The 25,618-nt window shown below is 46.1% G+C and overlaps 1 protein-coding gene across 9 annotated transcripts in view; it reads right to left on the bottom strand.

Annotated features, from left to right (window-relative positions):
* The window catches only part of SCUBE2 (signal peptide, CUB domain and EGF like domain containing 2), a 486,721-nt gene that overhangs the window by 109,343 nt on the left and 351,760 nt on the right, over nt 1–25,618 (bottom strand). For 5 of the 9 annotated variants that reach the window (XM_085648142.1, XM_085648144.1, XM_085648145.1 and 2 more), the window contains 3 exons: nt 25,156–25,302; nt 24,654–24,857; nt 5,973–6,143 (listed from right to left, as the gene is read on the bottom strand). In XM_085648142.1, coding sequence (XP_085504268.1) covers nt 5,973–6,143; nt 24,654–24,857; nt 25,156–25,302 — 522 coding nt within the window. The remainder of the gene's footprint in view (nt 1–5,972; nt 6,144–24,653; nt 24,858–25,155; nt 25,303–25,618) is intronic. The other 4 variants (XM_085648146.1, XM_085648147.1, XM_085648148.1 and 1 more) reach the window with 2 other exon arrangements.

Genomic DNA, 25,618 nt, shown 5'->3' with positions numbered 1-25,618 from the left:
AGACATGTAAATGATTAATTGTACAAATCCTACTTTTAAGTCTACTCTTGGGGGTGTTTTATAAGTATTAAAAAGAAAGGTTTAGGGCAGGCAAAAGGTTTATTCTTCCAGGTCAAAATGGCAGTTTTAAACTGCATTTTTGAGACAGCTGAAGGAGGGAGGGGGTTAGTTGGGGATGGCCTGTTGTTCACTACAGGTCCAGATGTATCTATGTTTATTGTATGTTGGCTAGTTAACCAGGACAACAACATTGCAACAAAAATGTACCAAAACAAAAAGCACAATCAGGCTGCAATGGCAGGCCTTATAGTGCTAAATTATTGGTGCTGCAGCCCACTGGTAGCATTTAATTTACAGGCCTCAAGTACTTGTAGTACCATATGCTAGGAACTTAAAAGTAAATTAAAGGTGCCAATCGTGTATGCCAATTCTATCATGATTAAAAGGGACAGGACAAGCACTTTACTACTGGTTAGCAGGGGTAAAGAGCACAGAGTCCTATGGCCAACAGAATTAATCTTTACAATTGCAGTGGTTGACCAGGCAGTATGGCATAACTGAGGTTTATACTACTTGAGGTGCACCATTTTTGGTTTGTCTTTTATCCACATAGATGTGCATGCACGTGGCAGCCTGAATCGGTTACCCTAGCATGTAAATACATAAAACGTGTATGCAGTACCATTATATTTTCCTGCTTCGCAGACCAATAACTAGGATCAGTTACACTGGCATTTATATTTAGTAAACTCTGGTATAATATATTTTGCAGCCTCGAAGACCAATAACTTAAACTAGGAGTTTTCAACAGAGAAGTATGCTTTCTGCATTCTGCAGCTGTAAGTTGATGTACTGGGGTGTGTGTAGCAAGATCATCCAAGATGGCGGACGCACACTGGGAGAGATCTGGACCCAATGGCCCAGCTCCTCCGAATATCCGGATCCAGCAGGCCCTGCTAGCTGCTGTCCACCTTCAGTGGGTTCCAGTCAGAGGCGGTAGTACCTGGTACGCACACCAGTAAGATCTACTGTTCTGTGATGGCTCTGGTGAGCGGAGCGTTGGAGAAGAGCCTTCCCTCCCTACTCTCCGGTTGCAGTCTCCACACCCCGCTTGCCACTTGACCGTGGCCCCATCCGCCTTGGACCCTGTGCTGCAGTGATTTCGAGGGAGCACCCCTGAGGTGTCAGCGCCGCCGCAGATGCCAGGCCATACACCACCGGGTGGTGCCCACTGCCTGGGAAGGCAGACCATCCCTCTACTACTCCAAGTATGGCGACACCCCTGGTGCACTGGAGCCCACCTCTCGCTTGGTGACAGATCTGTGGCCAAGCACTGCTCCAGGTTGCTAACGACCGCCCTTACCTCTGTGGCCTACCTAGCCAACAGACTGCCCGATATCAAGGGCCAGGATGCTGCTGCACAGTCTCTCCTCGACCTGGAACCTGACAGCCTCCTGTTTTGCTGGTCCACCACACCTATCTGCAACCTGTGCAAACTGCTGAATCCTTAACATTGTCCCGCCCGTCATACGGGCTTGTTCACTGTGGACATCACCCACCTCATAACTGCTTTCCTCTGCCATGTCCCTTAGTGCGGGCTGCCTCATTGGACATTGCCTATGCTCCTTAGCCCCTGATCTGTCCAAGGGCATCACCACCTTGGACCTTCTCACCCCTGTATCCTCCAGTACACAGGGCACACCCTGCCTAGGAAGCCCTGGGCTGCATGGAGGGCCACCAAGCTTGCATGGGCACCTCTGCGTGCTTTCTGGTGCAATTGCAGGGACAACGCCTATTCTCCCTTGCACCTATGCGCTTTTGACCACTGCAACTATCGACTGGAGGCTCCCTGCTTCGTCTGGCTGCATTGAGAGTGTGCCTCTTGAGCTGGCACCTGTCCACTAGGTAATCGTTATCAGGATACTTATGCTTCCGTGTGCCAAAAATGGGTCATCATAGAGTTGCTAAGATCCCTACATATACACTAACACCAACCCTCGATGACATTTACAAGTGTATCTGAGCTTTTGGGATAAGCAATGATCCTCTTGTGCCACTTAATTTATACTCATATTAAGATTGGGAAGAACTATTTTCTTTGCATTTAAATAATGAGCAATTGTGCCCAATTGTGGAACAACTGGTGACTAATTTGTTTTAAGAATTAGGTTTATGGGTTTTAAACTAAACTAACCGCCAGCCTGTTTTAATAAGTAAGTGTTTTTTTATATTTATGAGAATTGTTTGTAACTAAGGATTGCTGCTGTTTGTAGGCAAAACCAAATTAAATATTCTATTAATTAATTAAGTTACTTTATTTTAGCCCTAAGCCAATCTTTTGCCCACTGTCGCTGAGAAGCAAAATTAATCCTCGCAATGATGGTTTTATTTATATTCTTTCCACAGTCAAATGTTTAACAAACATGCACTTCAATGTCAGTTTACATGTTATGGGTATGGTGGGTTTAACAATAAAATGACCCTTTGTGGGAGAAAAAGAATACCAAGTTAAATCTCCAGGTTATTGGAAGAATTCTTCAACCACACAATCTACAAATTGGAGCGAAGAGGATTATATCCGGAGGAGAATTCTGCATACCCATAGATGACAAGACACGTCAAGTGCTTGAATTCCTGGAAGACATGACAGCACTAGGATTTGGGCAAACAGTGAACGCCAATTCACAAGAGGGGTCACACTCTAACTTATCTTCACACATGATGTGAACGAGATGGACCTAAGTATATGGACCACCTCTACCGGTCCAACCACAGGTTATTGTAGGTAAATATTCACTACCAGTTAATGAGGCAGCAGAACTAACTCTTAAACCTACTCCAAAGCTTTCTACTATTAAGACTCCAGCATAAGATTTATTTGGCATTCTTCAATAAGGCATTCTGACAAACTCAAGCTCCTGTACAGAAGTGAGCTAATAACGAGCGACATCAAGTTTGGTCTGCAGCAATCTGATGGCAGCACTGGATATAATAGCCCCCTTTAAAGTAAGAAAAGAAACCAGACAATGATGCAAACAGATAACGGTTTGACCAGAACTTGATAAACTTGAAATGCACTGCTTTCACGCTTGTTTAGAAAGTTTGGAAAACCAAGTTTGAGTAAGATAAAAATGTAACCGCCATTTAAGCAGGGCCTTCAAAAGGGAAGAAGAGGGGGTATTATTTTTGAGGCCTTAACTTTTCATACCCTGGGCTACCAGATTTATTCATGAATTTTTAGGGAAGGATTTCTTTTTATTATTGATTATGTTTCTATGCTGGCTACATCACTAGATGGCTTGAGGTGCTACAGCTGCTCTGCCTTCTGCAAGAGTTTGTTTTCATTAGAAAAGGCATTGATTGTATATGGAGCATTGCATTAACGTTTTGACACAAACCTTGCAAAGATCACTACTGAACAGCACAAAATGACCAGGGAAACTACTTTACCAACATGATTAGAGACATTGCCCAATATCTGAGCAGTTCAAAAGCTCCATGTAACTGGTTGACCTACAACCCCTGAAGAACATGAAGGTGAACATCGACAAACCTCATGAAGATGAGACTTCTTCTTAATTTTTAAAAGCATTGAGATCAGAGAATCAAGCTCCCTCAACCAAAGACTATCTCCATTTCCCAAACTGGACCCACTGCGGCCATCCCCCATTCCCTTTAAACCAATGACCTCAGAGAAAGTGGAAAAGGTTTAAAGCCTCCACTCTCCGGGTCAAACGGTGCACTGCTACATTGATTCAAGTGTCATTCATGAACCTACTACAGGATTTAAGTGGCATCAAACATTTTGCTACTCGGTCGTTGCTATAAGGTTGGTTACTGTGCCTCTATCTTCAAGATCACCAACATACTCTGTGACTTATTCAATCCCTTAACAATGCTAGGTGCAAAGGACACCCTATAACTTCCGTTTGGAAGTTAAATTGTAGAGACAGAGATCACCCACCAACATCAAGTGTAATAGTGCAATTATCAGTGAGTTCTCTACACCCGACAATCCATCTTCAGACCATCAAGATAGAGTATGCTATTTAAAGTAACAGAGACTCCGTACCTAAAGTAAGGACAAACAAGCAGCCTTAATCCAGTTGGACCCAGCATCAACATAAAATACGAATCAAAATTGAATATGGCTACATGAAAGAATGTCTACCTCTATATGGCCTAGAAATAGACATAATACATCTTTAGGAACTGCAGACAATAAGCCTGTAAAGGCACATTGTAATGTCAGAAATTAAAAAGATGACACATGGAGAACCATAAGGATCTTTACTGTTTCTCTGGAGATGTACCCCTTGGCTCTGAAGGTACAGCCATACCAAATATATATATATATATATATATACATACACACACACACATATACGCTGACAATCTTCTACATCTAAAGCTGGAAAAAGAATCACTGAAACAAGCTGAAAATATGCAGTGTCTGAGCAATCTATTTTTGGATTTAAATGGTGTTTAAATGATCCCAAACTGCGGTCCTTGCTAGAGAAACGCTGTTTTCATTATTTCCACTCATTTGGCCATGCCTGCTAAATGATTCTCCCACACTGATTTCCCCTAAGAAGAACCTGGAAATCCGATTTGATGCCAAGCACTCCAACATTTCACATAGCAAGTCTGTGGCAAAGGGAACAAACTACTGGATGCGTATGATCAGGAATATCCTTCCTCGGTTTCAATATGCAGCAGTCTAACTGTCCTTTTGCAACACCCTCAACAAGTGTCTCCCCAAGAAGGAAAATGTCAAACTCCTGAGCAAAAGCTCAATGCAGAAAAGCTTTCCCTGAACCTTAAAAATGAGACCACACAATACCACTTTTGAAAGCGCTCAACTAGCATTCTGTTGAGTGTCGGATTGGGTTGAAAATCCTGTGCTCCATCAACAAGTGCTTTTGGGGAGGGATCCCCAAAGAATCGCCAGAAACTGTCTGCAAACGAAGTCCCCTTCATACCCTTGAAAACACAGTGTGCAACACTGTCCTGAACATGATTACTCCCTCGAAGTTCATACGAGCTATCTGAGGTTATCAAAAGACCTGAAGAGCAACCACTTCAATCATGAATAGGAAACGTTTACATGCTCTCCGTGAAGGGGATGAGTGCAGAAAGGGCAGAACAACATATACTGGCCTCCTCTCGACTTGCATCACACTTTGGGTGATTACTTGGCAGCTCTGTATACTAGGACCGAACTATCAAAGGCAAAAGAACTGATATTCAGTTGTACTATTATCTGACATCACCTATCTTTAAGATGCTTACAACAAGCTCTGGATGTAAGGATCCAGAAGCATTCTCACATAACTGGAAGGCAATATGGAAGGCATGTTCTAAAAAAATCGAAATTAATGAACAAAACAAAAAAAATGCTTCCCACGGTGATCAGTTTAATTCAACATTAAATCATGTTAAACTATGCTTGGTTTTTATTTTAACGCTTTATTTTAGATTCTTGGAACATGTCCATCACTTAAGTGGCTGATATCTGGTTGAGCAGTCAGTACACATTTGTAGGATGGTGAGGGCTAAGGATGATCAAACCGTACAGAATGCTTTCTTGAACAGTCAGGTTTACAATGCCCTATTTAAGCAGAAGAGATACTCTGTTTCTCCTAAACTGAGTGGCATACAGTTCCAGAGTAGAGGTGTCTGAGTACTGAAAATGCACAACCATTCAAGGAGTTGCATTTGAAGCTCAGTACATGTACAAATGTCAGATGGCATGTTATTAACGGGTTGAGGGGGATAGTGACTTAAGCCAGATATTCTGGGGTGTTGCCATGAAGAGCTTGGCAAATACAGACTAGCAGTCTTGTACGTATGTATAAACGTACATTCTGTTACACCGAACAATAGCAATAAATGACATCAGCTGCTATTCAAGACAGAGAAATGAAAACATAGTTGATGCCATATACATGCATTGTAGATGCCATACTCACCTCCACACTCGGACATGTTGCGAGCACCTGTGGCCTTTTGGGATCCATGGCTGTCTGTACGTGGACAAGTTTCACATGTTATTTGCCCTTCCTCATCTTGGTATGTTCCATTGGGGCACAAAATGCATTGTTCCTGGTCCCCATCATAGTATGTTCCAACATTGCAGCTGACTAGCAAAAAAATACAAGGGTCATCAAAAGTCTTCGAAGTTACCCAACAACAGTGACCGCGAGGAGCGGAGTTGGAAGCAGTCCAGGATTTGAGTGTTACTCAAGAACCCTTCCAATGAAGTAAACGTGAAAAAAAATCTAGACAAAAATCAATGATGTTCACACTAAAAACATTTAACTGGGCTTAAATCAAGAAATGAGCAAAAATACTTATTTGTAGACAAAACGTCTCCTTTGCATAAAAGTTTTTTTTACAATCCAAACATCTTTTTTATTATAAATAGACACAAAGTTAAAATAGTTTTGCATTTCTTGGCACTCTGCTCCTATTAAGAGAAAATGTTTGGCAGCATTACATAAATCACCCCTAGTTTGTAAACACAATTTCTTGGAATTAATAGCTAAATCCAGAATTCTTTCTGTTTCCTTTCCCTTGCTTCAGCAACCTGCTTGTTTTTCTTTCAATTAACAAAAGAACCAATTGCCTCCAGAGCACTTCATTTTGCCAGAGCAGGCCTTTGTTGGCCTTCAATGACCATTAAAACCCCATTCTTAAATCGAATGCAGCTGTTTTCTCCCCCCACCCGCAAAAAAAAGTATGTGAAAGCTTTTATCATGCAAAAAGGGGGGGCCGCAGGACGCCGAGATTAATGGTTACAAAGACATTTGGAGCCCCCCTTTCAGCACGTTAGTCTTTGAGTGTCCCATGGCATAGACAAACACTATGGTATCTCGGTTGGTGAAGGCGAACCCAATAAAAGAGGGGTCAATGTTCCACCAACTAACCATTTTCCTAAGAGCCATGCCTTGACTTTTCAAGACGAAATCGCAAACAGCGGATGCAAATCGCTTCCCGTGGCGTCCTTGAAGTTATCACAGTTTCACAGTTCACAGGCTCGGGTCACGCTGGGCAGCCATGGGTACCGGGCCTTTCTGCCGGCTCTGCGCATTCTGGCGACCGCTGCGGCTTTAGCAGCGGGAACAACACTTTCCCTCTCATTTGAGAAATGACCAGCTGTAGCCTTCTTTCAGAGTGGCGGAGAAAAGCTGCTCTGTTTGGAGGGGCTGCCACATGGCATTGTAGGTTGAGGTGCAGAAACACAAATCTGCTTCGGGTTTTTGAGCATCTCTTCAAACACACGTTTCCTGGCTGTTTTTTTTTTGGGGGGGGTTGGGGGGGAGAGGGTGAGGAGTGGGGGGGGGGGCGGGGGGAGTGAATGGCTGAACTAAAATAGCAAAAAAAGCAAGAACAAACTTTTGAACTTGGTATGTGCGGCAGAGGGGGGGCTGTTCTATGGATATTTTAAAAGGGGCATAAGGGATACACGAAAAATGATTCTGCTAGTGTGCCACCAAAACGTGCTCGGCCCTGCCGCGAGAAAAGCTCATCCTGCTGACGCTTCAAAAATGGGCATCAGGGGTTTTAGACATTAAACTCTATATTTATACACAAGGAACAAGGGGAATTTTACTGGTTAAATAGAAGTAACAATTAAGACACTCAGACACATTTAGGCCTAAAAAGCACTTTGGCGGATTACATACGTGCCGTCCGTACACAGCTGCTACTTAATCCTATTTTTGCACTCCTGAGGCACATCTTCAGAGGTTTCCACATTCCTCTTTGTAATTCCCTGTGAATACATAAACATTATGCACAGTGTCACCAGGGTGCTTTCTTATTTGCTGGGCTGCAAGTAAGAGAATGCTCTGGTCTGTGCCACAATGTCATATAACAGATGTAGGATCGGAAGGGGGGGGGGGGGGGGGGGAGACTCCAACTCTCTGCTACCTGGGAAGTTGTGCACAGTCAGAAAACCCTCGACGAACCCCTCTGGGAGCAGGCAAGCATGGTCTCAAGCAGCCTTCCAGGGCCACTGCTGTAGGTTTCCTGATTGCCCTCTCCAGCCTGCAGTGATAGATTAAGTGGTGCTGCTTCGAACGGTCTCTCGGACCGTCACTATCGTGCTTTCTCTATTACAGGGGCACACATTCCACTTTGCACCTGCATTGGAAAGAGTGTATTTGGCACAAAGTAACGGGCTGCACCAGGTACCCATAACACACACAGACCTAAAGATGTGCCTGTTTGTGCCATACAGAACCCGGAGGCAAATGTAATGTCTTACACTGATGCTCTGTAGATGTAGGAAAATTCATATGCCAGCAACTGAATTTAATAGAAAACATTACAGTTCAAACGGGCCTTCTACAATGTATGGATGCAAATAGATGAAGCCATTTAAAGTGGCAAGGGCTAGGAGATCTGGCGGAGGGTGAAAATGACCAGGAGGAATGAGAGAAACCAGAAAAGTAAACTGTTGGATTTTTTATCTACTGGTCACTTTTCTTCTTCCTTCCACAATTTCAGATGTGCACAGCCATTTTTTAAGGACAAAGGGAATTACCTGGTCACTTTTCCTCGAATATTTTGGTATTCCAGAGATTTAATGGGTAAAAAAACAACTTTGCCATGACATATGCACCACCCACCATGTGCAAAATCAACAGTTTGAACCACTCCGTCTGAACACATTTTGCAGCAAAAGGCAGTGCCTAATAGTATCCGCACTAGTGCAACGTCTGCAGTCAAGAAATGTCAGCGTAATGTATGCAACCCAGCAGAGAACATAGGTTGGACATGGAAATAGAAAGGTGCACCCATTTGCGTCAATACCAAACATCCAAAACTAAAATTGCTTCATTTACTAAAAGGGAAAACACGTCTAAAAGTTGCCCTTGGAACGGTTACCGTTAAAGAATATTGCCAACTTGGCCATTAATAAAAAAAAAAAAGAGGGGGGGGGGGAAGCAAGTAGATGAGACTAATAAGGTAGGGTGAGGGAATCTGAATTAGGATATGTGATCATAAAAGTTCCTCACAAGAGACAACAGAAATTGACAAAGGCAATAATTTGGGATTTTGCAAAATGAAAAGATTTTAACAAGGTTCTCCTACACAACAGCACAGTTACACCTAAGACAGCCGAAGTGCACGTTTCCCTAACAGACAATATGTGTATAGCACTGGCGATAATAGTGCAAGTTTCCCTCACACAGAACATGCACTACATTCACAGAAGCAGTGCATGCTGTTCAAGTAAAAGGAACAACTGTAGCACATTCTGTTGCAGTGCATGCTTACTTCACATACAAAGAGCAGTAACAGCACAGGAAGAAGCAGTACAAGCTTCTATCACACACACACAATTTACAGCTCAGGAGCAGCTATACAAGCTTCAATTGATCTTTAGCATTTGTGAATTATTGTGTTGCAAAGAAAGCTTGTGGGCAAGTGTTGCATATTTTGCAGTAGGCTCAAACAATCAAGGGATAACAAATTACCAAGTGGGGTGGGGGTGTGTGAATGTCTGAATCTTTGCATAAACCTTTTCCACACAGACAGGGCACAAGCATGTGGCACTGTCAGTTATGTGATGCAAGTATTGGTCTTAGTTTCACTTTATCCAACACTTGGTTTCTGCTAGAATGCCACCGAACAATTAGTTACAGCTATCCACAATCCACCTGCTTCAAGCCCTTGGCTCTGTGTACATTGAGGGATATATGCTACAACTCTCTTCTTGTCCCTTTGAACACACTTGTAAATCGGAATAGCCTTTTCAACTTCTTTGTCGGCTGATCACAGCAACATTTAAAATCAGTAACACAAGAGGGCTAATGGTTCTATAAAAGCTTCATAGAATGGACTACACAACTGCACGTGCAGAAATCATAACAATTACGCCCAATGCCAAATAGTAGTTCATCAATTCCTTTTTTTCCATGTTTGTACTTACAGCTTTGCATTATTATGGAAAAAAGCAGAATGCAATTAATAAATCTAGGACTGAGTAAGATACTTACTCTTTATATGTAACAACTTGAGAGCTCTTCTAGAGAAAGTTAAAAAAAGCACTACAAAGTTTTGCAGAAGAACTTCAAATCATAGAGTTCATTTAACTTCCGGATTGTCAGTATTACATAAGTCTTTTCAAACACGTGTACACACTGGCAGCCGTGGTGTTGTGCTTATTCTTCAGATACATCTCACTGATGTTCCTGTTCCCCAGATCTCTGCAGAAGAGCATGAAATTCCAAACAGTATGAGTGCCAGACTCTGCCGAATACATACACACCACCATAACCTTATGAATGTTTGCGCACTTGCATGACATGCCAGCACCAGCTGACGTGCCCTTTCTCTTGCTCAAACTTCCACTCGTTTCTGTACCTTCTCAAGGAAAGCCTTTTCACCTGGAATCAGGGGTTACTATAAGGAGCTCATTTATGTTCGGCTAAAAGTCTTACTGTTACATGGATGTACATGTACCAACACAGCGCCCCATATACTGTACCGGGCCAGCATGGCATGTGTGACTGCGGTTAATTCCAGAGCATTGACACAAGCCAGAAAGTCTACACCGTGGGAACGTTCAGTGTGGGGACACAAAGAAGGGGTTAGCGAGTGGGCATCTGGGGGTATATCAGTGCATTAGTAGTAAGCAAGCAGAGTTCTGCTGTGTGCTCCTACACCATTGCAATGATCTGCATAACAGGGATCGTTCAGCCATGCTTACAGCGACGCACAGCAATTACTAAGGAAATTATGCATTTAGGGAAACCTCATATGACTAGATGAGATAGCCATGTTGGGTACAATTGAATATTTCATGTATGAGGAGTTTTGGGGTAGTAATGATGGAAAAGGCACAGAAGCTCTCTTCATAAGTCTGTTTTGATCTAGTAAATATCCTAAATTAAGGAGTGCCACTCCATAAGGGTAGCTACCTGAGGGTAAAGCAATTAAACAATTTCCTGGCAAATCGTGAGCCAGCGGTTTGCATTAAAATAAATAAATAATACAAACGCACAATGCCATCAGTACTCTTTCGAGGTGCAATAGGAATACTATTAGGGTTTTGATTTCAATACCTACTGTGCCATTTTTTCTTTGGGCATAACTGCAATACGTTTGTCCTGCAACATCACCGTGAAAACCAAAATGTAAAAACAGGTTGACTGTGCAAAACTACTGTTAGTGGGTATGCTGAAATCGCTCATCACAGAAAAGTTTATCGCCCTAAGAAGTTACCTCTCAGGATAGAAGATGAAATAGGTGTATATAAATGGAATACCTGAAATATGACACCACAGTTTTTTTTAATTGGAGTACAAATTAATTACAGGTTTATGAAATGCATATTTAGGTCGACTTATAAGGTGATCCTGGGCAGTAAGTGACGAGGTGACAGTAGCTGACTGGCCCATGACTGGACATAATCCACCAGGTAGGTTCCTTTTGCCTGTGGTGTTGGAAGATGTAGCCCCCACACAAAATGGAACGATGCCGGGTCAGCCCCCCACCCCCACAAATTCAACTGTCTCAAAGGAATAGATGGGCCTTGCTGTTTTCCTCCATAGGACCCTCTCATGGGGATCCTGAGGGGATGGCTTTCACTCTCCTTTTTTGGGGTGGTTCTTTGCTGCACCTGTTAGAGGAGTCACCTTGCAACTCTGCCAGACCTCACTGGTGGCTGCAGACAGAGGACTGCGTAGCAGGTGACAAAGCTGTGCATTTTGAGATGAGGGCCTGGTTTTAACACATTTCAACCTTTATCAAAATTTAAGTACGCAGATATTTGCATGATCTCAGAGCCATGTGTGCTACAGTTCATCCGTCCGAAAACACAAGCAATGCAGTAGAAGAACATATGATCATATGCAGCTATTACATTATCAAGAAATCAAACGTGCACAACTACTGGCATGAAAGCCCTGAGAGACGCTGACTATAAGAGCCATATTCCATTTTTGGTTCCATTTCTTGAAAAAAATCAAAATGAAGAAACAGACTGCTTTCCGTCTCAACCCTGTGCAAAAACAATACAAAACCAAAACTATGAGCCTTAAGTGTGAGTTACTGGGCTTGAAAAAGATGGGCCAACGGCATAAGGGGGGGCAGGGTCGAGTGGCTCAGAGTGGTTTGTCTAGGCAAAATGGCTATTATGACAAGCATCAAAGTGCCTTTTGGGAAGAGGAGGGTCCTTCATCTGTTCAGCCATTTCACTAGACTTACCACAAGATAAAATGCAAGCACTTGTCCCATTAGGAGCAGATCCATTGAATGTTGTGGGCTCAGTGGACAATGATCTACAGATAGGAACCACTTGCTGTTGTGCAATATAACGCTTCTTTCCATCGTTGGCTTGGAATAAGGTACTTGCGCTCATACAGGGTGACCACAGAAGTAGCAAACAAACTCTCTGTCATGCTCGGAACAGAGGTTCTTGGAAATGCCTTGCGGCTCCCCATCTAGTTTCTTTTTATTGCCTTTCGCTTTAGGTTGTAGTTCCTACCAGCAGCCTCCTGTTGACTGTTTTAACTGGTCAAGAGGAGTCGCGGCCCTGGCAGGTACAGGTATGGGCAGAATCCCTTGATTTCCAATGGCCGTTTGTGGTTGTATTCGTTTAAGATTGGTTTGGTGGGGAGCTGCAAAGGCAGCCCCCAGTGCCTATTGGCTACCAGGGTCAACAGGGTCATTTTGGAAAGTTGCCCAGGCACACTGGGGGTCCTTAAATCAAGAGTGGTCCTGTGTGCAACCTCTGTGCCCATGTTGCCCTCCAATGCTTCTTGCTGCTACCCAGTACCCAAATCTTTTGTTTTCCCATCTCCCATCCCTATTTACAGGTATGTAGAGAAAATGTTAGATAAAGGATGGTGTTCCATTGACTGTGTGTCACTGTCTTAATTTTTGACTGGGCAGAGTCCTGGTTGGCCACAAAGCAAGTAGACGCCTCGACATCAGGCAGCCAAAAGTAAGGTGAATTCTGGATTGAATGGGCTATAAATCTTATCCCAAGACGACGCAATGGCACAACGGTGTTCAGGGGACCGGGGTCCGCATTTGCCCCTACCCTCTAGAGTAGCCTAAGTCACTGGCCTTGGGAATGTAGGGAGTTGGTACTTGCACCAGGGGACCACATTTTAGCCTGGTTGCCCTGAGCCATGCCTCAAAGAATGCCAGGAGAATCAATCAATCAGCCAATCAAACAGGACTTATAAAGCGCAGCTAATCACCTGTGAGGGTATCCAGACTCTGAGAAACCTGCTCCTTGGAAATGGTTCAGCTGAACAGCCAGATGGTGTCTCTGTTCCTGAATTCCAACAGAGAGGATGAGGTCCAGAGATGAAGGGGGAGGTCATTCTAGGACTTCGTAGCGAGGTAGGAGAAGGAGTGTCTGCCACTGTTGCTACGGTGAATGTCGGGAGTTAGGGAGAGGGAGGCAGAGCGCAGCGTTCAGGAGGGTTGTTGGAAGTTCAGGCGATGGTTGATGTATGCTGGTCCTTGGCTGTGTAGTGCTTTGTAGGTGAGGATCAGCATCTTGAATTGACATCTCATCTGAATGGGGAGCCAGTGGAGCTTCTTGAGGTGAGCGTGATGTGGGGTTGTTTTGGGAGGTCGAGGATGAGTCTGGCTGCTGAATTTTGTATGGTCTGTAGTCTCTCCAGGAGGTGCGAGGTGATTCCTATGTAGCGGGCCTTGCCGTAGTCAAGTCAGCTGATGACTAGGGCTTGAGTGACAGTTAATCTGGTGTTGACAGGGATCCATTTGAAGGTCTTACTGAGCTTGTGAAGAGTGAGGAAGCAGGAGGAGGAGACTGCATTGATTTGGCTTTTCATGGTGAGCTTGCTGTTCGGGATGCGGGCATGGTCTGTCAGAGTGGGTGAGGGTCCTAGTTCGGAAGACCACCAAGTATCGTTTCACGGGGCAGTGTTGTTCCCGAAGATCAGCACTTCCGTTTAATCTGTGTTGAGTTTTAGGTAGTTGTCTTTCATCCAGTTGGCGACGCTCGTCATGCACCTGGAGAAGTAAGCCATCGTGGTGGAGGGGTCGTCTGATAGTGAGAGGGTGAGCTGGGTGTCGTTGGCGTAGGATATGATGTTTAGTCCATGGGTTTGAACGATATTGGCCAAGGGGGTCATGTAGGTTTTGAATAGAGTCGGGCTGAGGGACGAGCTTTGAGGGACGCCGCAGATGAGGTTCTTTGGTTCTGAGGAGAAAGGTGGTAAGCGGATTCTCTGGGTTCTTCTGGTGAGGAAGGAGGCGAACCATTTGAGGGTGTCTCCTTGGATTTCAAAGTGGTGAAGCCTCTTGATAAGGCGGTGGTGGGATACGGTGTTGAACACTGCTGAGAAGTTGAGGGGGATTAGGGCAACCATTTCTCCCCGGCCCAGGAGGCTTCTGATGTTGTCAGTGGCAGTAATCAGGGCGGTTTCGGTGCTACGGTTGGTGCGGAATCCAGATTGGGATGTGTCCATAAGATTATTGTTCCCCAGGTGTTCCGTGAGTTGGCGGTTGATGGCCTTTCAGAGGACTTTGGCGGGAAAGGGGAACAGTAGTTCTTGATTTCGCTGGGGGTCGGTGGAGGGTTTCTTGAGAAGGGGTTTTGCCTGTGCATGTTTCCATCCTTCAGGGAAGGTGGCCGTGGTCATGAAAGCATTGCTCCCGAGGTTGAAGATTTAGTGGGGACAGGAGTCTGTGGGTGCTCCTGAGTGGATGGAGTTCATGATGGCTGTGGTGTTTTGAGTGGTGAGCTACTTCCATGTGGTGAACATGTGGTTAGGGTTTACATCTGTGGGAGAGAGAAGGCTGAGGATGTTGGCAGCAGTGGGTTGGGGTTCAAAGTTTTTGCAGATGGTGGAGTTCTTGTCATGGAAGATGTCTGCCGTGGTGTAGCAGAGTTTCTGGGAAGGGGTGATGTTTTTGGTGGCTGAGGTGTTGGAGAAAACTCTGATGATGTTGGAGAATTCTTTGCAAGTTAGAACTGGCTTCGATGCAGTCAGCAAGGGCACTCCTTTTCGTCTCTTTCAGGAGTTGGTGGCATTGCTTGAGAGATGCATTTCCTTTCAAATCAGTTGCAGTTGTATTTTGTGGTTCTCAGTTCCGTGGTATACCTACTGGCCTGTTTGGAGGATCTCTTGAGTTTGGTGGGCTTGACGGGGGCAACAATGTCGGTGCAATCAGTGATCCGGGTGGAGAAGTTCTTTACAGCCTGTTCTAGGTTGGTTGCGGAGTCAGCGTGGGAGGTGTTAAGGGCTTCGTTCTACTGGCCCTCCGATACTTTGCTCCAGCTGTAGTGTGAGGCTTGGTGGCAGAGCCGGGATATCCTGTGATGGTGAAGTGGACGATGGCGTGGTCTGTACTGGTGACATGGCTGTACTTGGCTCTGTCACTGGCTGTGAAGATGGGCCACAGTATGTGTCCAGCGATGTGTGTGGGCTTTGTGACTGGTTGGGTGAGGCTGATGTTCATGCTTTCGAGGAGGTTGATAGTGTTGATGTCGTTGAGGTAATCGAGGTAAAAATTGAGGTTTTCAAGGAAGATGTAGTGTTTGGAGTAAATGGCGAGTTGGATGATGAAGTCGGGGATGGGGTTGCAGAAGCTTGGGCGAGGTCCTGGGGGTCTGTAGGCAAGGGTACATCTGATGGTGTTTTTACCATTGGTTTGGAGTTGGACGTTAAGGTGTTCCATGATCGGGGTGGTGTCATTTGTGGTGGTGGTGCAGTGGATGGTTTCTTTCTGGATGATGGCGATTCAACCTCCATGTTTGCTGATACGGTCTCGGTGTGCTACCTTGTAGCTGTCGGGCATTGCTGAGGCACAGCAGCGGCCGCCATAAACAAGGGGGGGGGAGCGGGGTTTTTTCAAAATAAAACATAAAAAATGAACTTACCTTTTGCAGCTGGCTGCCTTCAGCGTCGCGTCTCGTCGCACCGCCTCTCCTCTCCTCTTCCTGCTCATCTCAGCAGCCCCTGGGACCCAGACTCCCATCTAATTCCCATGCTGCAGAGCAGTGCAGGGCTTGGTCTGAGCAGGCAGGAAAGATGCCCTGCTGAGACCAGTCTGTGGGGTTCCTCCTGCCCAGCTGCTCAATGAAGATGGGCTGGATAAAACCTAAGGGTGCATGTGTATTTTGGTCAACCTGAGACGGCCAGCCAAAACACATATGCGCACTTAGGGAGTGGGGTGCACGTAGCACTCCTCCCCCCTACCATGCCTTGGCTCGCCCCTCCCAACACTGCTGGCTAAGAGCTGGCAAATATAAAATAAAATGATGCAAGAACATTATATGCTGGCTCTGAGCCATGCAGTAGGGCGACGCTCCTCCGCCACTGCGGTGAGCCGCCACTGCTGAGGCGATATCAGGCGCAGAAGAAGGGTTGAGCCAGGTCTAGGTGATTAAGAGGACGTCATGGTGAAGGAGATGATGGTGTGCCAGATCTCGTTGCATGCTTGCAGAGGGATCGTGCGTTGAGCAGGAGGCAGTGGAGTGTTTCTGGAACGGTCATGGATGGCATGGGGGTGGTCACCGTGCGTGCAGGTGCTCCAGTGTTGCAGGAGAAGAAAAATGTCCTACTGTTGATTGTGGAGAGATGCAGAAGCAATTGCTGTTGCGGAGTCTGGGATCCAGGGCTCGGAGCTGGTGCATCTCTGAATAGCGGAAGAGCCAGGGTTCCTTGCACTATGTGTGGTCAGATGGGCATTCCCGCTGTGTGCCGCTGTTTCCTCCAATAAGTAGGTCCTTGGATGAGGGAGGGGAGCTGGGAGGCGGTGGCCAAGGCTGGCAAGGGCAGGAAGCAGGACGAAGATAGGGTGGGGAAAATGGCAGGAAAGCAACTAGGTAGAAAAACTACAGAAATTACAGCAGGAAACAAAGACAGTACAAAACTAAACAATTTAAACAAAATTAAACAGCAAAGAGTTGAAAAAAGTTGAGCACATTAAGAAGTAAACAATTCAGTAAACAGAGAGGCAGTGAAGCCGCAAGGGAGGAGCTGTCACGAAGGACTTGCTCCTGCTTTGTGTTGGCTCAGGAACGGTTGATTAAGGGCTCAGCTTACATGTTGGCCCAGGCTCCATCTGTGATGGAGAGGATGTGTTTGTCTTGTGAGAACTATCACCTAGGGGTCCCAAGAGTTTGGTCTGTCCTGAATTCAATTAAATTGTGCTGCAAGTGCCAGCGGGGTGGTCAACCATAACTCAAAAGACTTGTTTAGGTACCTCTATGTCTAGATTATTGTCGACAAATAAAAATGCCATGCTATGTTACTAATGACAAATGTTTATCTTGTATTGTCTTTATGACGTGTAAATAAATAAGGTCAGTGAACTATTTATTCTCCAATGCAATACCCAGTCTCTGACAATTATGGTTATGATGGGTGACTGGTTAGTCCGATGATGGCATGTATGGTTTCCTTGGCCTCCTTTCGCCCCCCAAGGATGGGAGCTGGGAGGTGTCCCCACCTGTGTAATATCTACTTGTGGGAAGGGGAAGAATGAACCAGCTAGTCTTCTAAGTTTCCCTTGTTAACTTGTCACTGGAGTGATTTCTTTGCATTGATTCATTGATAATATCATTGAAGGTAACTGCCTTCTCCAAAATAATGTTGGCTTACTGTATCCCTATCAGGCATACGTCCCTGCCGTAATGGCATGACCCTGACTATTTCACAACTCTTGAATGAACCATTACTCTGTAACCTATCAGTACTTTAGCCTTCTTATATCTAAGTTTTTAAAATATACAGTATAACAACTTGTATTTACCTCTGTAAATATGTAATATTTCTCTGTGTAACCGGCTAATCTTGTTACTTGTCATATGTAATCTTGTAAATATGTAACACACCCTGTGTAACCATAGTAGCCATAAATTTGGTCCCCTACTACCTTATTACTCTAAATGTTCTCATGTAACATTCCTCGCTCTCAGGTAAAGTGCTCTGACACCTCTGAAAAAGTACGCGCTAAATAAAATTGCATAAATAAATTGATATTCCCAGTTTATAGGTGGGGTGGAATACGGGTGGCACATGTACCTACCAATAGGATCACTGATCTGCGCACTGCAGGGAGTAGTATCTACACCGGGCAAGAGGGGCGGTACTCCATGGAACGAAGGCTGACCAGACAATATGGTTTTGAATAAAGGAAGTGGCACGAAATGTCACCATTTTCACTGGGTAAATACAATCATTTGGGAAGCCCTTGATGAAACGGACGACTCATTAACGCACTGGCTTTACATGCTGCGCACGCCATGCGGTCTATTTAAAGAGGCGCGCAGGCTGGGTGCTGTAGAGAGCCATCCGGGCTCTCCACTACGTTGTTACACACACACACACAGCATACACCCCTCGGGACGGCCTCGACCCGAGGGGATAAATAAACGGCAAAGACCGCTTGGGGTCTTCCCGCCAGAGTAGAATTAACCAGTGTGGCGTACCTTTATTTCGAGTGCTGCCGCAGTCCTCATACCCCGGACCCTGCCGTGCTACATTGGCGACGAGGCCAGTCGTACCCCGGTGCACCGCCTCCCCGACTTCACCCGAAACGGAGCACGCCGAGCCCACCCGCGACGCTCAGTCATATTGGCGGCGGTGGGTTTTGCCTGCACCCATGTGCGCTGCCATCCGCAGCCTGGGCCTGCCTCAGACGGCCTGCGCTGCTGCCTCTGCTGTGCCCTCACGTCGTCCAGCATCGTGACTCCCGCCGATGCGCCCCGCACCCACCCGCACGCCTTCCCAGGAACAGCAGGAGAGTGTTCAAGCCGGCGGTGCGTACAGTACACAGAAGACGTCACCGGTGAGTCAACGGCCCAAAAACGACCCCCCGCTGTGGCACGCAGCAGGCCTCCCAGGCAGACGGGAGTGAGGGAGTCCCCCAAGTGGCCCGCGCCTTTTCCATCTGCCAGCTCCCAGTCACTGCATAGCCCAGGGACACTACAGAGGCCAAAAAATACTGCAAAGGTCTAGAAGCACTGCCAAGCCAGCAGGCCCCAGGCAGCTATAGCAGCACACCAACCCTGTCAGCCCGCATTGGAGGGAGGCCAGCCAGTCCTGATACCAGCCACAGAGGCCGTGCACTACCAGAGTGCACACCACACTGCCATTAAGCGTGATCTCAGCCACGGAGCACGCAGGCGGACAGAGCCACCTCACCTGGGGAGCTGGCCCAGCAGGCCAGTCGCTCACACGTGGCCACGCACCGGTGCTCACTTGGCACACAGGCCCTCTAGCTCCATAACTGCGCCACGACCCCTGCACCCGCACACGAGCATGCCCGCGTCATAAGTACTCCAGCCGCAGCAGGCACTGCCAGTCAGCAGGCCGTAGTGGACAATCCCAACAGGGGTGCCAACGCACCGCCTCCAGGGCACAGCCACACGGTTGTCTCCCCACTGCCGCCCTTCAGCGAAACTGCAGACCCTGCCATGGCGGCCCCACGACGGAAAGCGTAGATTGGGCGGTTGAACCACAATTTTAAGGGCACCAGAGATACTGACGGTACCGTGAAGAGGTCGCTGCTCATCTATTACGGAGGAGCAGAGATCTACGATCTATTTGAAACACTGGCCAACACCGGCAACGATGAAGACTATGAGGCGGCGGTCACCGCGCTCAACAGGCACTTTGACCCTCAACTTAACCCTGACTTTGAGCAGTTCAAGTTTAGACATGGACATGTTTTACGCGCTCCTGCGCAGGCTAGCCAGCACATGCACCTTCCTGGACCAAAGGGAAGAAATACGTGGCCAAGTCATCCAAGGGTGCCACTCAACACTGTTACGGAACTGACCCTTCGACAACTGGGGATCTCTCTGGGTGAGATCCTCATCCTTGCCCAGTCTCATGAACTATCGGATGTCTGGGCTGGCGAAATGGAGGTTGCCTTGCACAAAACCATTGTGGCGCCACACGTGCCAAGATATGCGCCCCTCAAAGAAGAAAGGGTTGAGGCGATACAACGGCGCCCAACCATGGCTCGCCAGGCACCGAGGACGACAACCGGAGGGCCATGCAGCAACTACGGGGAGGACAACCCGGCGACAGCAGTATGTGAAGCAAGGGGGAAGACGTACTCCTGCTGCAGGAAGGTGAGCCGCTTTGCTAGGGTGTGTCGAATTAGCCGGTCCTGACAGGCCCATCCAAGGTCACGGGGCATGTCGCAATGCCTGCGCCAGGTCTCACTCAAAGTCCCGCAGTCGCAAGAAGATGACCTGCCACAGGAGCGCTGCCTTGCCCTTGACGACAATGACGATGAAGTGTTTGTCATGTCCTTTGTCAGCAGGTCAGACAACCACCGGAGGCCACCACCGATGTGTTCTGTCCTAGTAGAAGGGTCCGCTGTCCGGGCACTCATCGACACGGGCGCATCGATCAACGTTATGGACTCGGAGCAGTATGACCCTCTGTCGCCACGGCACCCGCTCGCACCCACCAAGGCCTGAATCTACACCTACGGAGGGATAGACCCACTGCCCCTCCGAGGAGTCCTCAAGGCCAAAATCGCCAGCGGAAAGCATGTCACGGTGGCTCGGTTCCATGTCATGGAAGGGAGAAAAGGCACGCTACTCAGCTAGGCAGAGGATTATTTAGAGCGCTGCTGCGGTCCTCATACCCCGGACCCTGCCGCGCTACAGGTGCCTCTCCAGACGACAGGTGACCCCTGTGTGCGCACTTAGGTACTTTTCCACTCATTCCCTGTCTCCCTTCACAGACAAGCCTCGACACCCCCTGGCATTTAGAAGAGGACAGTTTCTGTACTGATACTGAAGGTGACAAAACTTAAAGTATAATGAAAGGGCCGATTTACGCAGACAGGTGAAGGATACATGGGTAAAAACGAAAGTACTTTACAATAATAGTCCCCCTACGAGCAACCAGAGCAGCATTGGCATTTCACCAAAATCATGTGGAGTAGCAAACATGTCATGACGTCACTACAACCACTGAAATAACAGGAAGAGAGACCCCCATCTTTGAATATTAGAGACGGCATAAGCTGATGAATGACTGATACCAAACCTAAAAACTACAGACAGAAAAAAATTAAACTCATTCTTACTCCCAAAAAAAAGCGTGGGTGTATACGGTAGCTGCTGCTCATGATCAATTTGTGAAGATGCACGAGTGAAGCGCGGGGCTACTAGCAAATCCGCACCATGTGGCACATTACCAAACACACAGGGTTGCTCTAGTCAATGCTACTCTGTGTCATGTGCGACGGAGTCCAGCATCCAGTAAAAAAAGCGCGATTACCAATCCAGAAAGGGTTCCATGTACCTGAAGATCAGCTTAAGTGAAGTGCCCGTGAATCGCCACTTATGGGGGCCACGTGGACCCACTGAGGTGCCACATTCGGTATGTTTAGACTCTGCTATAGTAGGCCTAGCTGCACCAACAGTGTACACATGAGCACCTCCAACCCACGCTTGGAAGATTCAAGACCCCTCACCACAGGGAGGCACGATCCATGAATCCTTTCATAGCCCCCCCACCCACACAGTGAAAGCGCTATACATACGCCACACAACTGATGAAAGGTATTCAGTGCGTCAGTGATGGGGCCACTGGACCAATGCATGCGCCGTGGTGTTGGGGGAGGTTCCCGATGGAATGCAAGGGCATCAGATTAGAATGTGCACTGCCATACTGCTGAAAGAGCCCATCTAGAACACGAGGATGTGCGCTCTGAAGTAAACAAGAGCGCAGACTGGCTAAATCACACAGACGACAAAGCTGCTCAGAAGTCACATGCCGCTAAATACCCACAGCAGCAACTCCTTACTACACCTAAATGACACCCATGGAAGCACTGGCCACAGGTTTCATGCAACCAGAAATGTGTGTAGTGTAGGATCATGCATCAGTGAGCTCAAAAGAGCACATCTTCATGTACATATTCTAAACATCACATGTAAGTTAGTCTAAAGCATTGTGCTTTAATAACAGTACAAAAGACAGGGGCAGACATTCTACACTTCACACGATCACCAACCAGTAATATCTGGGGTATTAATTGAATAAACTCTAGCGCAGTGCACAGACATAATACAACACATTCGGTAATAGCATGCTGTAATAAAGTTATGACACATGTGACCCTTTTTTCCTGAAAGCCAATCTGGCACACATTATGTAGACGCAAAAAACGTTTAACATGTTAATGGAAAAGAAGCTTCTTGGCCAAGGCAGGACCCCAAGGATAGCTTCAGTTTGTCCCTTGATGCAGCAAAGCATGCCATGGTGACTTGGAGTAGTGGGCGAAATGGCAAGAAGTTAGGACAAAACAATTTTGAACAGACAACGCACATGGATACACAAATATTGTTTGTAATTGCTCCTACACAATGATTGCTGACCTGTCTATTGTCTTTCTGAAGTTTTTAGTCTTTAACCCACTCTCCCTGGCACATCACTCCTGCCGGAGGTCAGTTTTACTGATCGGTCATTCTTTTCGTCAAGAATCCCATCTTCCTCATGGCAGGTTTGATCCCATGAGCGCTTGTAGTACCACACTCATGCTAGAATAAGCTTATCTTTCATCTGTTTTTTATCACACTTCCCTTCTCCTCCTTTTCTTTCACACCATCGCTATATGTCTCTTTATAAGATTTCTGTTTTTCTTTGGAATGTATACAATCTACAACTGATAATTTCAGAGATGAGACCTACAGAACTGAATGGGTACCTTAGCCGAGGCCTCATCCAACCTCACCAGCCACCTTCCAAAGTGACTCAACTCTAACAATTTGAAAATAGTCAAACACAAACTCAACAGACCACCTTTATCTCAGGTCAACATTTCTCTCAGAACCAGAAGGGCACCCAGATCCTGAAAGCAAACAAGACCATTCAAACAGTAATAAAGCACTTGACAAATATACATTACAAAACATCAAAGATTTGGCAACACCAATACTTTTTCTTGCAGGTCGAGCTTCTCCTGTAACTGGTGATGCAATGACACCCTTCAGACAGCAATAGATCGGGCTTTATGAGTGAGCCAACATCTTCATGAGATACTAGGCCTTTACAGATTTGAGAGTTACAATAAAATATTAGGGATTCCACTGGGACCTCTATTCAAGTTCACGTTCTTGTGTAAAATTATTCTACGACTGGCGGCAAAATGCTTTGTCACATCACATCACAGGAGATTTTGCATTCTTACTGTTCTGTAATGAGATGTCTAAACTCTAAACAAAGCAGAGTAGATTTGAGTCTTACAATCAACTCAGTGCCTCATAAATCAGGTGTCAATTAATTCCTATATTTTGTTTAGCCTATTATAGAGCACAGATCTGAGAGGCAGAGGACCACTTGCCATAGTCACAGGGAGATTTGTGCAAGTGCATTCGGCAATAATGACGGTAAACCTGAATTTCGAAAAGTCTGTGGAGTTTGTTTTAGTGAGATGGCAATATATCAGGTTATAATTGATAAGTATAATTAGAGAGAGGATTAGCTGCAAGGCAGAGATTTTTAAAGTGGGTGCAGTGGGTAAGATGAGTATAGTGAACTACAAGGTGGGTTTGTGAATGCAGTGAGGCGGCCGGCAGGCGTGCTGATGTGTAGCCATCAGGGATGAGTTAACTGAAAATGCGATGAGTTAACTGAAAATGCGGAAGTAGCAGAAGCTGAGTCAGGCAAAATAAAATTCCTCAGAAGGCCACTGCGGATGCAAGAGGAGGAAGCAGGCTGGAAGGGGGCAGAGATGCTTGGTGGTTAGGCTATCAAATTGTTATGGGTTACGATGATGAAGCATCACTCTGGAAAGGATATCCAACCTGCCCCCCCCCCATGACATCCAGCTCCATGAACTCCCTCACTACCACTTTTCAACAGTGCACTTCATCTCTCTATAGCCTCACTCTGACATACATTTTTATTTTTATAATGCTACTCATAGTTCACTCACACTCAGTTCTGTGATCTGCATGGTACAATTTCCTTGCATCAGGCACATTAACCCTTCGTGCTACTTCAGGATGAGTCAAAACTACCACTAGACAAAATGTTGATCTCCCCACCAGTAGGAAAATTAATCACCAGTTATCTTAACATTTTTTTTTGTTGCCTGAAAACTGCAATATGCACACGGAAGTTCACATGTTTTTAAACCAATAGATATTTTTTAACACAACACACCCCCAGCAAAGTCAGCCACAGGTGTGAATGCACCTGCTGCACCGTCCTAAAAGCCGGCCCTGTACCAAATCTTCCTTAAATAGACAAAAACAATTGCAGTTTTGCTTTGATTCTCATTCCTTCTGTGACCATGCTTTGGCCCATCGGATTGCTAAAATGTGCACTGCAAAATGCAGTAAGGATGCTGCATGCTGGAGTGAGACATCGATGGAGGGCTGGGCAGCGGCTTCAGGAGACGGTGATGCAAAGGCACACAGGACCACACTCCAGTTTACCTTGCCTCCATGACACGGCTAATAACTGGTAATGGATGATATGTGTTCTTAAGCTGTGTTTTCTTATCCTTAAGAATCATTTGGGAGGTTGGGTACTTCAAGAATATGCCTTCCAAATAGCCCACTCTGCCAGCAATATTTACCTGGGATAGTAAAAGCTAGTAACACACTGTGGCACTTCCATGGTGAAGAATGGCACACATTTCAACAGTTAGGACGCAGACAGGCAGCTTACCGCATCTGTTGTCCACACGCATCTGACCAGCCCCACAGCTCGCCAATGGATCCATAAACCTAGGTGGCTTCCTGACCACCTCGAAGTCCGTTCCTGATAATCGAAGCTGGAAGTGGTCCCGAATGATCGCCTTTCTCAGTGTTCGGACAGTTTTGCGGAATCTCTTCTCTGTCCTTTTCCGTGCACAGCTCAAATTACACGACTCTAGAATGTAGAAAGATGCGTGTAGTTAAGTTGCCATAAAAGTAAGGCATCCATACATATCCTGGGCTTTAATATCAGTCCAAGCAGATATCTAACATGGAAAACACTACTTCCACACCAAACAGTCTTTCAGACAGTAACGGTTTGAGTAAGTCAGGCATGGCAGTTTTGAAATGGTTCAATGAAGCTTCAAAACAGGAGATACTTTTTCTGTGCATGAAGATGAAAGGAAGATACAGAAAACAAGACTCAAGCAGCAAGTCGTCTGGCTTGCACCGACGGGTATTTGTAAACCAACCTGTCACCTCTTTCTGGTTTGTTTCAAGTTCAAATTCAGCAGTAATAACAATTTCCTTGGTGGTTCCCTTTCTTCCACCGCCTCCACTGGTTTTCTTACACGTCAGATTTACAAAGGAGAAACCCTCAGTGACCGGTTTGTGTCTTTCTGTGTAAATAGACAAAATTAATAGAAGGAACAAGCTTGGCAAAAACACTACTAGACTCTTTGCTTCTGTGTTAGGCATGCATCAACTTGAAGAGCCCACAAAGCCACATTGCAGGCAAAACCATTGCACTCGTTAAGGCAGGGTTACAGTTTATTTCAGTGTTATGACAGGAACAGAAAAAAGCAAATCAAACACAGAAGTAGAAAACAGGCCTCCCTAGCGATCCTCTGGCCATCTCACCCCCAGAACCATGGCTTAAATAGGTGTGAGCATGTGAAAATTCACATGTCCACTGTTCAAAACCAGCATATTCTG

Source organism: Triturus cristatus, chromosome 3_2, assembly GCF_964204655.1.
Source record: "Triturus cristatus chromosome 3_2, aTriCri1.1, whole genome shotgun sequence".
Classification (NCBI taxonomy): domain Eukaryota; kingdom Metazoa; phylum Chordata; class Amphibia; order Caudata; family Salamandridae; genus Triturus; species Triturus cristatus.
This window is presented reverse-complemented; position numbering and strand designations above follow the sequence as displayed.